Here is a 15,348-nt window from a genome sequence, read left to right as displayed (position 1 = left end):
GACACTTAACTGACTGAGCCACCCAGGTTCCCCTGGTTTTATGTGTTTCATTTTTATCCTTCTGGCAGTGGCATGAACATGACCCAAACATGGGGTTTAGCCATAGTGAGACCACTGGGCTATTTTCCTCACAGCAGCCTCTTTCTGAACATTTTTATTCCAGATACCAGGCTGGACTAGATGAGGTCCTTGACCTGAAGGAGGGTCCATTTCAGGCAGGGGCAGTGCCTAGGGTGGGCCATTTAGCACGGGGCGGCCTCTGCCCTAGCCCGCTTGGCCCACTTCAGGGTGGGTTGTTGTGTTACAGGAAGTGATGTTCCTTCTCCATTGCCACGAGGCAGGTGGAGAGGTATCTGCTTCAGATGCAGAGTCGATGTGAAGGGCTTCTTGTCTGGAAGTTGGTTGCTCTGTGGCATTTCAGTCTTTTTCCTCTTCCTCGTAAGCTTTCCTGGATCAGCATGGTTGGATGACTAGATTGTCCAGAGGGAAGGAGAAGCAACAAATCCCCAACCTTTGTTTGCCTCTTGAACAGGTATTAGACTTGCCTCCTCTTAATTAGACTGTTCCCAAGAACTGGGATTTACCTGGGAAATCACATGGAAAAGAATCCACTTTGTTTTCCTCTTCCAGTCTCTAAATTCTAGGCCTTTAGAAAACACACATCCTACCACCTGGCAGCCATGGTCACAAAGACAGCCAGGAGTGTCTGGGCTCAGGGTTTCCTCAGTCCACAGGTGGCTTGGGCTGAGGCCCGTGAGTCCATCTGGTAGGCCCAGAGCTGCTGGCGGTACTGCCGTTTAGACTGCCTGCTCTGTTGTGAAGTGAGGAGTCATTTAGGGAGTTTGGCACCCTTGTAGATTACCGGAGTTTTAGTGCAAGAAAAAGCGCAAATTCAAGGTGATGTGCAGTTATTTTTATAGCAAAGAAAAATGAAAATTGCATTGGGATGTCCTGCATTAGATCCCAGAGGCAGGAAGCTTTTCGGGTGTATGTAAATGTGTGTTTCTGAGTGTGTGCACTCACAGCTGCATCTCTAGCACCCGGCACTTAGTGGCCCGCCACTGCCTGCATTCTGCTCCCCACCACAACCCCCCTCCTCTGAGCCTCGCTGTGCCCAGATATGGCCAAGCCCCACAGCTGTATCTGGGCTTGGCCGTGCTTGACCGTTTGGCACTCAGGCAGCTGTTTCACTAGAGGGGTGGAGGGTGTGCTTCCCCCTCGAATCTGACGCAGCCCAGAGTAGGTGACCCAGTGAACATTCTAGCAAGAGGAGACGCCTGCTCTGAAACCAGTGTGCTTTGCTGATTGATGCTGAGAATTAAAGTGTGGGTGGAGGTTATGGCATGCTGGGCAGAGGAGCTGGGTCCACCTCTAGACACTGCCAGCCCTAGTGTGGAAGCCCCGAGCCCCTGCTCCCCTAGAGAATGCTGGTTGTTGGTATTCTCTGCTCATCGCCTCAGTGTCCTCCCTCACAAGACCTTTGACCTAGGTGCGTCTCTTTCGGTTTTGGCGTCCTCTAGCCTGGCCCCACACCCTCTCCCCCATTTTCCACCTGGCCAGCAGGATGAGCACCTGGATTCGTGAGTCACAACTTTCTCTCCTTTGAGACATCCTTGCTAAGTCTCTGCAGCTTTTGGTATCATGTCCCCCTCCCCCCCACACACACACCCTGCCCTCATCCTTAGGTTTCAGATTTCCCAGGGACTCTTCACCAGTCCTTTGCTGTTTCCACCTTAACACTTAATAGTACTTTATAACTGTTCACTCCTTGAGGGCAGGGAGCACATCGTTTCTCTTTACCATACGGGTGCAAGTCTGTCTCAGCCACGCGGGAAGGTTTTTCTGCGGTAGCTCTAGGTTCGCTGGCACTCAAGCCCAAGTGCATTTCGCAGGGTGCCCCCTACTGGAACCGGGGCAGATGGGAGGATGACAGGTCTTGTAGCTGCTCGCGACAGGGAAGCCAGCAGCCCCAGACTGTAGGCCCCGCGGTGACTGCCCAGCCAGCCAAGCCCGCCTGGCCTCCTGGCTTGTGCTCTTTGCTCTTTGGTCTTGGAGCCTTGGGAGAGCAGGGCCAGGGAGTACCCTAGGAGAGGCCTCAGGGCGAGTCCTGGCTTCCATTTCCACCACAGCCACAGCCTGTTGGGGAGGAGCAGGGATGTCCTAGTGGCAAGGGTGGAGCTGTCTGGTAGCTAGCAGGAGATGCTGGGCACACACATAAGTGGCATGAGGAAGCTCCCACCTGGTAAAGCTCACCTCCCGGCAGCACCAGGTACTCGGCCATGGCTGCCACCCTCCTCCCTCTGTGGGGTCCTGACACCTCAGGCACACTTCTCTAACCTGCCCCCTCCTCCTTGGCAGCAGGCCTGGCTTTTTCTGGACGCTCCTGTGGGTCTGTTGGGGACCCGGGGCACTGTGGGCAATAAGGGTCTTGCTTGCTGCCACACTGGGGGCCTCTGCCCTGGTGTGAGCCCCTGTCTCCTTTAGCCAGGGTGGTGACAGTCTCTTGCTCATGCCTCCTGGGTGTCTTCTCTACCACCCGACCTGCTCCAGAATGTATTTCTGTAGAAATTAGAAATTAGAAATTTCTGTATAAATGGCTATAATTTATAGTAGCAAAACCACTTATACAGTAGAATCCAGGTTGTCACTTTGCTGGGAGCAGGAACTGCCTTGGAGGAGCCTGAACTGGGTGGTCTGGAGGGGAGGGGACAACACTGCCGTTGGGGAGGACACCAGCCCTGCTGCCCAGGGGTCATCCCCTTTCCCAGCTGCCTTGGAGACAGAAAACCTGAAGCTGTGCTTCCAGAGATATCGGGAGAGGCTTCTAGGGCCAGCTGTGTCAGGTGCACCCTAGTTTGTTTGACACAGCAGCCTTGGAGCTTGACCCCACGGCCCTCCCAGGCCTCATGGCTCATGCTGCTCCGAAGCATCAGTTCACACTTGGGAAGGCCCATTCTCTTGCGTGAGATGCTACATTGACATTTTCTAGGCTTTTAAAGCAGGTCCTGCAGTCCTTCTGGGAAGCTAACTTTGTTCTTTTCACTGCTGTTCTTTGTCCTGAGTCATCACTGGGCTTACGATCATGGAGCCCTTGGGGTAGGAAGGGACCTGCCGGCTGGCTGGTGAGGCAGGGCTGTTGGGTGCCCAGACAAAGCTGCTGCCCCCAAGCTCTGTGACCCCATGGGGAGTTCCATCGGATCCCTGAGACTTACAGTTGGAAGGTCTCGGAATCCTGGGGTGGTGGGATCCTGTGCTTAACAGCCCTGGGCATGTGGTTGGGTCTCTGGCACCTCACAAGATTTACTCCCTCCTGTAGCCTGTCTCCAGCGCCCCCACATCCACTTCTGTTATAACTTTCCCACCTTGCTGGCCATGCCCTGGAGACCCCTCAGCCAGTGGCATGGCTCTACCAGGTGCCCCAGAGGTGGTCTGAGGAGGGGGTGGGGGTGGACACGTGCCTGCTGCAGCAGAGGCGCAGCTGCCTTGCCGGCCTTGGTCTATGCACGAGGCACACTTACTCCAGGGCCAGGCCTTTGCATGTGCTGTTTGTTTCCTCTGCCTGGAATGCTCTCTCATACTGAAGACCCCACCTGCTCCCTGAGGGAGTGTGAACCGGAGGCAGGCAGAGGTTCCTGTTCTGTTCATCATTGTATCTTAGTGCCCGGCCCTGGCATGCAGGAGGCGCCCTCGGGATGTGCTGAGCAAGCACTGACCTAATGAGAACCTCAAGGCACTGTTTGCGGGTCTTGCCCTCGGCCTGCCATCTATCTAGGATCTCCACACAGATGTCCTCAGTGGGCCAGCTGCCTCCTGTGACATGGGTCACATGTACTTACCTGGCCTGTGTCTCCTGGAGAATGGGTGCCAAGCCATGTCAGAAGGACGTTTCAGAGTGAAATTTGTGAGAAGTGTTGGAAGAGCTGACGAGGGTCCTCACCCAGCCCCTTGTCTTAGTGGTGGGGGGGGGGGGGTCACCATCAGCCTAGCCCCCTTTGGCCCTCCTGCTTACTTCCTGTTGAGTCAAGCCCGGCAGCCAAGGAGGCTTGGTGATGCTGAGCCACATCCCAGGCAGCCCCCCACCACCCATGCCTGGGCCCCCAGCAGCCCTCACAGGCACGGCTCCCCCCTCCCCCCACCCCCCCCCCCAACCAGGATGTGTTCGAGATGCGCTTTGCCAAGATGCCAGACGAGCCTGAGGAGCCTGTGGTGGCCGTGTCCTCCCCAGCGGTGCCACCCCCAACCAAAGTGGCAGCCCCACCCTCGTCCAGCGACAGCAGCAGCGATAGCTCCTCCGACAGTGACAGCTCCACCGATGACTCTGAAGAGGAACGAGCCCAGCGGCTGGCCGAGCTCCAGGAGCAGGTGAGGATGTGGGCAGCCCCATTCCCAGTCACCCAGAATGCATGGGCCGGGCAGTCTCCCCAGGGTTCTCCATGACCTGGCGAGTCCCAGCTCGGAGTTCCAGCGGGATGAGGGGTTTAAGGGTGCTGGCCTCCCGTGCAGTGGGAAATCGGTGTGTAACTTCTGGCTCCCCAGAACACCTGTTAACAGCCTACTGTTGACCAGAAGCTACCTGTAACGTAAAGAGTCGATTAATTCCTATTTTATGGGTGACACATATTATGTAGTGTATTCTTACGGCAAAGTAAGGAAACATCAAGAAAATCATAAGAACTGGAAAATATATTCATAGTACCGTATCGATCGGGAAAAAAAATCCACATATAAGTGGACTTGCACAGTTCAGACCCACATTGTTCAAGAGTCAACTGCATATATGTACACCGTGGGTGTGGAGGTAGGAAGACATGGCTGTTTTGCGGGCAGAGGCGAGGCTTCTAGATCCTTCCAGCATCTGAAAGGAGGAGCCTCAGCCGGGATGTCCATCTCTCCTGAGGCCCCACAAGCCAGCCATCAGGACCTTAGTACCCACCCTCCCAGGGACCCTCCTCCTGGATGGCTGTGGAGCTTGGTATCTGCCAGCTTGGGCAGCTTCTCTAGCCAAGAGGACACTGGCCATCCTCGGAGTCCACGGCCTGGGTGGGTGTGGCCTGGGATTCAAAATTCTGGTGAGGCGGCAGGTCACAAGGCTGAGGGCCAGCCCCCTTCCCTGTGCTTCCCTCCTCCTCTGCACCCTGGTGCCCGGGGGTCCACCCAGAGACCAGGATGATGGGCGCGTGTACCTTGCCTGTCTTCTCCACAGCTCAAAGCCGTGCACGAGCAGCTTGCAGCCCTCTCCCAGCCCCAGCAGAACAAACCAAAGAAAAAGGAGAAAGACAAAAAAGAAAAGAAAAAAGAAAAGCACAAAAAGAAAGAAGAAGTGGAGGAGAATAAGAAGAGCAAAGCCAAGGAACTTCCTCCTAAAAAGACCAAGAAAAATAACAGCAGCAACAGCAATGCGAGGTCTGCCTCCCTGAGCTGCCCTGGGTGGGGACCCCTGCTGGCCACGGTGGGTAGGGAGGCTGCCTCGCCGCCCTTTCTCCTGGGGTGGGTCTTGGCACCCAGTGTGTTTGGGAAGGGAAGGAAGATAGGCAGCATGGAGCAGAAGGTGAGGACAGGGCATGGCTTGCGGTCTGTGTGCGTTGGGTGCTCCCAGGAAGGCGTTGCCAGCCTCCCCTGTTTCCTGTGAAGGCCATCTGGGTGGGGGTGTGGAAGCCCTCCCCTAAGCCCCCGATGGAGGAATGGGTGCCTCACGTTGACAATGGTGTCTGCATCATCCCTTCGTAGCAAGAAGGAGCCTGCGCCCATGAAGAACAAGCCCCCTCCTGCGTACGAGTCGGAGGAGGAGGACAAGTGCAAGCCCATGTCGTATGAGGAGAAGAGGCAGCTCAGCCTAGACATCAACAAGCTCCCTGGTGAGAAGCTGGGCCGCGTGGTGCACATCATCCAGTCGCGGGAGCCCTCCCTCAAGAACTCCAACCCCGATGAGATTGAGATCGACTTTGAGACTCTGAAGCCGTCCACCCTTCGAGAACTGGAGCGCTACGTAACCTCCTGTTTGCGGAAGAAAAGGAAACCTCAAGGTGCCCTTGGGCCCCTGGGGCAGGGTGTGCTCTGAGTCCTGGCCGGCCCTGGCCGACAGGGAGGAGGCTGGGCGAGTGGGCATCCTCCATTAACTTTGCCTTCCAGACATGGCCCTCTCCCTCTGTAGGCTGTTTTTCCAGTTACAAAAGCTGTGTCCCCGACACAGAAACCTCTGGAGGGCTGTGACATCACACTTGACCCTGGGCTGGTGGTGCCATTCTCCACCTCCTGGCCGGTACCCATCTAAGGCCTGCCTGCACCTCAGTGTCCTCAGCCTTGCTCTGAGCAGCAGCTTCTGTTGCCCTTACCACTGGGTCTTCCCCAGAAGCCAGCCACCCCTGCCCTGCTGCCACCTCTTTAGAACAGAGGGTGAGGGCCGGGTGCAGTGGCCAGGAGGAAAGATGTTAGGTCCCCACTGCCTGCTTTGCTTCTCTGCTTCGACACGGGCCCCTCCGCAACAGTCTGCCAGGCAGCACTTGCCTGTTACAAATGTCTCATCTTAACTCACGGCTTTTGTCTGGAGACCAGTAGGACTTAATATCCACATCAGAGTGTTGTATGCAGCTTTTGTCCCAGTCCACGTTGACTCCTGGGGCGCTCGGGCTCCTCCCTAGGGTGCTGCACAGTGACACTGTGCCCTCGGTCTACTCACCGAGGTGCTGGGAGACTCCCGGGGCTCTTTCACGTCTTGCTTTGTCCCTGCCGTCATGTCTTGGGGTCCCCTGCACCCACTGTCTGAAAAGTAGCTGAGGGAGCCTGAGCTCAGCGGTCCCTCATGTCAGGGAATTACTTCCTACCTTGTCTCTTAACTGTCTGGTGAACCCAGCATAGGGTATTGAGAGATTGGAGGGGCTTTGAAATTCTAGTATTAAGCCAAGCTTTTGGCTGGCATGCAGTAGGACTGGTCAGGGCCTCGTAGAAGCAGCCCACTGGCCCTTCTTGCGGGCAGTTGGGCTATTCCTGTGGCCAGCAGTAGCCCCCTAGGTCGGGGCCCCGCCTGACCGTGTCCCTGTTGCTTTATTACAGCCGAGAAAGTTGATGTGATTGCTGGCTCCTCTAAGATGAAGGGCTTCTCGTCCTCGGAGTCGGAGAGCACCAGCGAGTCCAGCTCTTCTGACAGTGAAGACTCCGAAACAGGTTAGATGTCTTACTGAGCTTCTTGTCGCGTTCTTCCCTGTGTTTGGCTCAGTCACATGTCCAGGCTACCTGAGACCAGAGACAGCTGTCATAATAAGAACGGTAACCCTCTCGCTAGGACACTGGGGAGCTCGGGGGGCCTGGTGAGGACTTTGGGTGTTGGGGCCCAGGTGGTGGCATCAGTGTTAGTGTGACCCCGCCCAGCCCTACAGTTTCTTCCTGTGTCACAGTCGCATGCAGCACGGCTGTTCAGGTGATGTGCTCCAGCAGCACGTGTGTAGCGGCCTGCTCTCGACGCTGCTGTCACCAGGCTCGGGGCTCTGCCATTCGCCCCAGAGTGCTCACAGCTGCATTGGCTGCTCCTAACGCAGTGTGCACACACGTGGGCCTGCACGTGTGCCCCATGGTGGTGTCCTGGCTGACCCTACCGCCCACCTGAGCAGCAGCTTCAGTGTGGGAAGTGGGAGTGAGAAAGGGCAGGTGGAGACGCTGAGAGCTGCAGGGTGGTAGGAGAGAAGCTTTTCCTGCAGAGGGGTGCTTTCCTGATTATTCGCGGGGAGCATGGGGAGAAGGGCAGATGCTCCCTCACACTGGCCCGGAGGAGACGCTAGAAAGGAAGCCTGGCAACCAGCCTGTTCTGTGAGCTGGAGCTGGTGGGGGTGGCCGTGCGAGTCTGGGGGGGCGGGCTGGCCCCTGGGCAGGTCTAGTGCCATCAGCCGAGCAGCCTCTCCAGGCAGGCTGTGGTATGTGCATCCTCAGTGGGAAGTGTATTTCTGGGTGTTTTCTTTCATAGACCTGTTTCGTCTCTGGCATGTTATTCTGACTTAAAACTAATAGTAAGCCCCACGTAGTCAGTTTATGAAGATACTGTGATCTGATCGGGCCAAGGAAGTTTGAGGCCCCTTACACTTAGAATAGCTTTGTGACCCCTCTCCCGAGGCGTGTGCACACCCGGGTCCTCTTGTCAGCTCAGCCTGCCTTTTTCTGGGGAAGCTGAGGACAGGAGGGCTTCTGGGCCTTCTCACTCTATCTCTCCGCTTTGACAGGAAAGGGTACCAGGCTTCCCAGGTAGGTGGGAGGCTTGCCTTGAGGTGGGCTAAGGGCTTCTCCAAGACTCCAGATTCTGTCTCCAGTGGGCCCAAATGAGAGTCATTAAGTCATTAAGCTATGTTCCATATTTCCTGAGCTCCGCTATATGCAGAGACTGCTGTGGGCAGTTTGCTGCCCTTCTGTCTCCATCCTTTGTCCTTTTCTTCTAACCAGCACCTCCCCCCCACCCCCCACCCCCGTGGCTTTTTTATCTGTCAACCAGCAGGGGGCGCCACAGCCCCATACCCGCCCAGGAAGGGCTGGCAGGAAGCCAGCGCCAACTGCCCTCTGCAGGATGAATGACCGTATTCTTGGGCCCAATTAGCATTCCTGGTGGCCCCTGACTTCTCACCTTCTTCTGTGCCAGCCATGCTGCAGGTTTGCCTTTGCTCTGGGGTTTTGCACCTCCTGCAGTTTCTAGCACGCTGCTCCTGCTAGGGGTGTCACAACCTTTTCTCCTAAGTATATGAGTGACCAAAAGAAAACCCCAAAGCTTGGAATTGGCAGGGGACCCGATTGTTAAAACGGCGCAGTTTGGCCAAGGGCAAACTGCTTTGGCCCCGACGTAGATCGTGGTACCCAACCGGCAAGTCCTCATTGCGAATCTGTGACTGTGGCCTTTGTCCCTGATCCCCAAGCACTTTGGGGTGTGTTTGCCTTAGGTGGGAAATCCTCCTGGGCTCCTGAGTGCCTTGCACACGCCTCTTACCATCTGACGTGGGGCAGCTGTGACGGAATCTCCAACAGCTCTCGACTGCTGAGAATACTTTTTCCTTTTTTGTGCCCCCCCCCCCCCCCCTTTTAAAGAGATGGAAAGATTGTGCAACAAGTAATCTGAGAGTCCTGGGAACAGCTGTCCTGGCGGGAAGGAGGGTGAGATTTACAGTCTCTGAGCCGACGGCCTGCAGGCTCCCAGGCTCCAGCAATCCGGCCCGGTGGCTTGCCCTGCTGCTTTCGGCCCATCCCTCTTTCCAGGCACCCTCCCCACCTTGAGTTTTGGGAGGCTCCCATTTGTCTTCAAGGCTCTGGCTTTTCCTTTGCCATCTGTGTGCACCGGAGAGCTCTATTGTGGGTCAGCTGGATGCTTCTCTCAAGAGAACCACCGTGTGGGTTTGTGCCCTAGGGCTCAGACACTCGGCCCGAAAATGGGAGGGAAGCTTGCGCCCCTGCATCATTGAATGCAGCTACCTGCCACCCCATCCCGCATAGGAAACTGCACTTGCTTCCAGGGCAGCTGCTCAAGCTGGGTCCCTGGAGCTAGGCAGCCCCAATTTCTGTGGCCAGTTAGTGGTTCTGCCTTGGGAAGATAGGACAGGGTGGGGGTTATTGAAGGTATTTCTTTTGGTCTTTTGGGGTTTGTTTTTGCCCTCCTTGTTCTTGTGTTTCCATTTGGACTGGAGCCGAAATTCCTGAAAGGGCCTATTTTTGTCACTTGTACTAAGGGTCGTTTCTGCCGACAGGGCCCTGAGACATGAATCACCAAAAGAAACCAAACAGAGGCACTAAATTGGAGCTTGGTGGGGGGGTTGGGGGGGTTGGTGCATAGATCCCTTCTCTGGCCGCTCTCCATAGATAAGGATGCTGTGGACTGCTTAAGGCATGGGGCTGGTCCTTGGGGCCAAGCAGCAGTTCAGGGAGGCGGTGCACCCACAGATGGAGTTGGGGGGGCAGGGGTTGGGCTTTCCTAGCTCGGTCCCGGGCCACCATGTGTTCCTCCCCACCACCCAGAAGCACGCTGTTGGCCAGTCCCACCACATCCTCTGAACCCAGCTATTACTTGGATTATGGTCTTTCATTGAGCTTCAGTTCTGGATAAAGTTCGAATCTGCTTCAGGGTTCAGTATTGGTACAGGGCAGGGGATGCAAATGCCACTTTCCCACTTGCTCCTAAGGCATCTGTAGACCTCGGCTGGGCAGGCCAGAGGTGAGTGCCTGGTTCCCCCTTTTCCGCAGCCATCCCAGATGGGCTTTGGGCAGAGCTGTGTGGCCTGTCTGCCTGGCTCACGGGGCCAGAGGGAATGTCCTAGGACTCTTTGTCCAGCTTTCCACCCCGTCATGTCGCTGATGACAGCCTCTTTCCACGTGCCATCCACAGGTCTTTCTGGGTAGGGTGGGTACACAGCTCCTGTCCCTCTTAGGACTGCACCCTTGTACCCCAGCTACCTGGCTGGGATGGCTTCAGGGAGGTGTGGGGTAGTTCTCTTGGATTTGTGCCTGGTCTTCTAGTTGCAGTGGGAGCACACGCCAGCTATTTTAGTCTCCTTGTTTCCTTTTCCCAGGATTTGAGCTTGTGGGTGTTTCTTAATAGCTCCGGGGAAAAAAGGAATGCTTGATGTTTTGGAAAGATTTGAGCCGGAAAGTGCAGACAGAGGCCACAGGGCGTTCTTCCCAGACAACCAGCCTCAGCTTCCGACCCCTGGGGTCTTTGAGGGACTGGGTCCCAGGCCCATCTTGGGGCCTGCTGCTGCCTGCTCCAAGGGTGTAATACTTGCTCTTGGGAAGAGGGAGAGGCCCCTGGTAGGGGCATAGGGAGGTAGGAAGGGACCTGGAGGGCAGGACTGTAGCTAGTCTGCCTGTGCTGTCAGGTGACCCCTCTCATACACTCACATGCAGAGGTCGCAGCTGGAGGGACTCTGGGGCTTCGTGGGCGAGGGTGAGCCTTGTGGAATGTGCCCTGAATGACAGTCCGGCCAGTGGGTGGGTTTTTCCCACGCACGCGCGCGCGCACACACACACACGCACACACACACACACACACGAAGACCATGGGACTGCAGTGTTGGTTGCATCCGTGACTCTGGCAGAGGCATCTCCTCTGCTGTGTGGGTGGGAACATGCCCCACGCCCTTCTCCCGTCAAGGGGAAACACTCGAGACCGCTTTCCTCCTCGGCATGTCTTCTGATTTCACCCCACCTTGACGGTGTATAGAATTGTTTGGTCTTTTTGTAATTTGTTTTTTGTTGATGTTTCTTGGTGTTTGTAGGAATGCAGAAAGGAGGGTGTTTGCTGGAGGTCCTGCACTGCAGAGCCCCTCTCTTGGGGGTTTTCTTACCTGTGCCCCGGCCCTGAGGAAGGGCTGGCATCACCTTCCTGAGAAAGACAGTGTGCAGTAAAGCAGATACGGAGGGGAGACAAGCTTAGGGTCGGGGGCGGGGGTGGGTGCCTGATGGACGTGTGGGCACACCTGGCTGGTCTTCAGGGGTGATGGCAAGGACGACAGGCCAGGGCATCTCTCACATTCAAAGACCAGTAAAGGAAATGCTGTTCGATGCTCAGGGTGCACATGAACTTGTTCCTGGAAGCAGTTACTCTGTGTGGAAGCATGAGCAGGCTCTGGGTGGTTTTGGAGACATCCACACGTGCCGGATCTGTGGCCCTTGTAAAGGGAAGGTGGGTCTGTCCCCGCCCGCGGCTGGCCAGGCAGGGGGCAGGGCTCCCAGGCTCCGGCGCCGTTCTCTCGTGCCCTGTCCGTGGGCAGGGCACAGGAGGCTGGCTCGGTCTGTGGTTCTTCTGTTCTTGTGACTTGAACGGTACATTCCACACCATTTCTCTCACACTGGTTTCTCTCTCCCTCTATGTAGGTCCTGCCTAATCATTGGACACGGACTCTTAATAAAACGGTCTTCAGTTCCAGATTCCTTCCCAGCAAGCTATAGCTTAAGTCCATTTTCTTCTGTGAAAGGGACAGGACTCCATCAAGTTATGGAATTCCTCAGAGCCCTGGGCCTGTCCCCTGGGGTGGATTTAGTCATGTCCAGCAGCACACGCCTAATCCCGCCTCCGGGAAGGCTGCCTGCTCGGCTGGCCACCTGGGCCTCCTGTGTAAAGACTGCTTGGCTGTCCTGCCCAGCCTCCCTGGTCGTCTGGGGTCTTCTGGGTGGGTGGCATCTCCCAGAGGGTGATGACAATCCCCCCGCACACACATACGTGTGGTGCTGCTCCGTGTGCAAGGCCCCGTCATGAGTATGTTTTCTCTCTTCATCCCTCCCTCTTTTTCTGGATCCTAACTGCTTTCCTCCTGGATCTTAAAATGATGTTAGCCCAGGGACGATCTCATTCAGCCTAAAGAAGAACACTCTAATCAATCTAGTGCTTTCCCCAGTGAGGAACAGGGGCTTTAGGGGCAAGCCTGGCTGGGCTCAAAAGCTCACGGGGTTGTCCCTCAGCATGCCCTCTTTCTGGTGGCTTGTGAGGCTCCAGCCAGAGGCTGTCCCCAGCCACAGGCTACTCCCGGCCCCTGGAGTCTTCCTTCTGTTTTCATTGTTCCCATTGTTGCCTGTTGGGCATTTTCCCAACTTTTTGGCCTCTTTGCCCGAAGTCACAGAGGGGAAAGTACCTCTTGGGCTGCCTCCCTGTCCCTCCCAAGTAATTAGAAGCAGGCTACAGGGGGAAGGGGTGCTTTTAGGAAGGCCACTGGTGAGGGGCACTCGAGGAAGAGTGGCCATGCAGCCAGGTGACCTGTCCCAAGTGGGGTGGGACACTGGGCTGGTGGGCGAGAAAAGGCTCTCAAACCCAGAACACTGGACCAGTCCATAGTGAGGCCATCAGAGCCCTCGGGGTCTGCTCTGTGCACATCTCTGAAGGGGTGTCGCCAGTGCAAGCACCCTCTCAGTCTTCAGTCCCCTAGAATAATGACAGCCTCTGGGGGTGGGGCAGGCCAGGGTGGGCACATCATCCAAGCCCTGTGAGAGGCACTGAATAGGATTTTTTGCTCTAAAAATAAATATCAGCCCTTTTTTGGTCATGAATCCAGCATTTCAGCAGAAAACTGCCTGATGAAAAGTCCCTTAAGGAACAGCATCTGTGTTTCAGGGAGTTTTGTTTTGTTTTTGTTTTTCTTTGTTGTTGTTTTGGGGGGGGGGGTTGGTTTTTTGGGTTTTTTTGTTTTTTTTTTCCCCCCCTCTTTTTAAAGTGTAGTTTGTGTGTACTTCTTCAAGGCTTATAACAGTCTCCTGGCACCTTGGAGCCTGCCTTCTAGAGCTGGAAGCAAGTTTGAGGAGGTATAGTTCCGTCAGCAGCTGGTGGATGCTGGCCACCTCCTGTGCGGAAACCCTGGGACACTTCCTCGGGCCTTGGGTTCTAGATCCAGCCTCTCCAGGGCCCTGCAGTGATGCTTGCGAGTTCCTAGGCTGCTCTCTGATCCTCTGGCCAGTCTTCTTCCAGTCAAACTCATTTGCCAAACAGACTATTTTGAGTTGCCCTTTGGCCTGTGCCTGATGTGTTCCCAGTGCAGCTCGGCCTGGCTGGAGCCAGGGGGCTTCATGCCCAGAGATTCCCACAGGACAGTTGGGAAGCTGCTGGCATTGTCTTTCTGGGAAGATTCTGCTGTCTTGGAACAAATGGCAGCCTGGATTCCCACAGTGTCGGCCTGTGTTGCCGCCCCACCCCTTCCCACACTCGTGCATACCAGCTATAGCCACAGGCCAGCTCGCCTGCAGGGTCTCTGCACCCTTGCTGTCCAGGGGTCCTGGCCTCCTTGCCCATCGGGCTTTTATCTGTCAGGGAACTCGATGTTTAGACTCGAGCCGTTACCTGTGCCCAGTGCCCCAGGAATAGGGCAGAGAGAGCAGTGCCCACTCACTCCTCATTGGCAGCCTCCTGTGTGTGAGCAGGGGGACATGCCAGCTGGGCCTTGACACACCAGCCAGCCTGCGGGGCCTGAGGAGTTGCTGTAGGAGGGGCGGGTGGCCTGGGCCTCTGCTAGCGCCAAGGCTTCCCCGTCCGTTGCGTTGAGGGGCTCTGTGCCTCGGCCCTGCCCTTACCCTCAATCCTGTCTCCTTCCCTTGAGTGGGGGCGGGGGGGGGGGGGGGGGGGGGAATCAGTGTTTTAATCAGATTTTACAAAAACGTTTTAATTCTTTGTACAATTACCATCCTATGTAAAGATGAAATTTGTGTTGAGTTCAAGATTTTCATGGAATAAAGATCACACAGTACTCGAGGCCATCTTCATGTAACCCTTTCTAGAGAGTTTTGTGTGGGTGTCTCGGGGCTGGTGTGTCGTGAAGCTGTGCACTTCCTGTCTTGTCTTCCTACCAGTAACTCCAGCAGGAGGCTCGGACCACATGAGCTGTACGCAGCTGTCCCAAACAGGCTCCAGCACCCTTCGGTCCCCACCGCCGGCCCCTTTTGTGACCTCTGGTCCTGGAGGTCTGCTGCGTACCTCCCACTGGTTCTCCCACTCTAGGCCCGTCCCCCTCCGCACCGGCACTTCCCCACAGAGACCTGGGACACTTGCCAAGGCAGCCAAGACCCACTCTCTGGAACCCCTGGGACCCCACAGCATTTTGTCCCCATGAGTGCTCACGTGGGCCTCTCTGCTCATGGCGTGCGAGGAGATAGTGAGGGCACACAGCTACCACCGTCCCTCCGTTATGGTAGGAAAAAGGGGGATATCCCCTGAGGCCATGAGATGACAGGCCACCCCAGCTCTCTCCCTGCAACACCGTGTCTTCTCCTGGTCAGTCTTTCCCCACTGAGCCTGAGCCCTTTCTTACCCTAGGTTCCAGTCCCCCAGACTCCCAAAGGCCTGCCCATGTGTGAGTGGCTGCTCCAGCCTCCCTCGAGTTTCAGTGTCTGTTCCTGGGATCTGCTGCGAGAGGTGCCCGTCCTGGAGGGACGCCCCCGCCCCCAGCCCCTTCCTGCTTCCTTCGGCTCAGAGGCCTGTGCACACCATGCTCTGCCCAGTGCATGGAGGGCCCCTTTGGTCCTGGGCCTCCCACCTTTCTAGTTCAGTGTCCTTCCTTCACCCTGCAGCTGCCAGCCCCATGGCCCTAATCCCGCAAGTCACCCAAACTGTCCCCTTTGTATGTCCCACCCACAAGAGTGTTCCTCTCACCCGGTTTCCTGCCATGACCCATAGAGCCCTGAACCCTCTCCTGGCATCTCCAGTGTCCGGGTTTGAGGCTGGGCTTCTGGTTCCCGTGTTCCAGGTGTCCCCGGTTGCGGCCATTTGTATGAGGACGTGTGTCCATAGCAGCTGAGGTCTTTGTCACTGTCTTGTCTCTTGCATGGAATGGTGAGCTCTTGCAGGGCATGAGGTCCCTTCTCCTCCGTTTTGGTAGCGTGCTGTGCCCTGTGGCTGCGCACCTCACAGAA

At 56.3% G+C, this 15,348-nt stretch overlaps 1 protein-coding gene and 1 long non-coding RNA gene across 6 annotated transcripts in view; both read left to right on the top strand.

The window, feature by feature from the left end:
• BRD4 (bromodomain containing 4) overlaps window positions 1-15,348 on the top strand; it is an 86,347-nt gene that overhangs the window by 62,188 nt on the left and 8,811 nt on the right. For all 5 annotated transcript variants that reach the window (XM_040444766.1, XM_040444765.1, XM_040444767.1 and 2 more), the window contains 4 exons: window positions 4,153-4,362; window positions 5,204-5,403; window positions 5,728-6,023; window positions 7,051-7,161. In XM_040444766.1, the coding sequence (XP_040300700.1) occupies window positions 4,153-4,362; window positions 5,204-5,403; window positions 5,728-6,023; window positions 7,051-7,161 (817 nt within the window). The remainder of the gene's footprint in view (window positions 1-4,152; window positions 4,363-5,203; window positions 5,404-5,727; window positions 6,024-7,050; window positions 7,162-15,348) is intronic.
• Window positions 7,168-14,262, top strand: LOC121010929 (uncharacterized). Its single transcript, XR_005781429.1, has 2 exons — window positions 7,168-8,628; window positions 11,833-14,262. It is a non-coding gene; the product is annotated as an uncharacterized LOC121010929 (long non-coding RNA).

Source organism: Herpailurus yagouaroundi, unplaced genomic scaffold (assembly GCF_014898765.1).
Source record: "Herpailurus yagouaroundi ecotype Mexico unplaced genomic scaffold, PumYag 193, whole genome shotgun sequence".
NCBI classification, from domain to species: Eukaryota; Metazoa; Chordata; class Mammalia; order Carnivora; family Felidae; genus Herpailurus; species Herpailurus yagouaroundi.
Note: the sequence above shows the minus strand (reverse complement) of the source record. Positions and strands in the feature narration are given on the sequence as shown.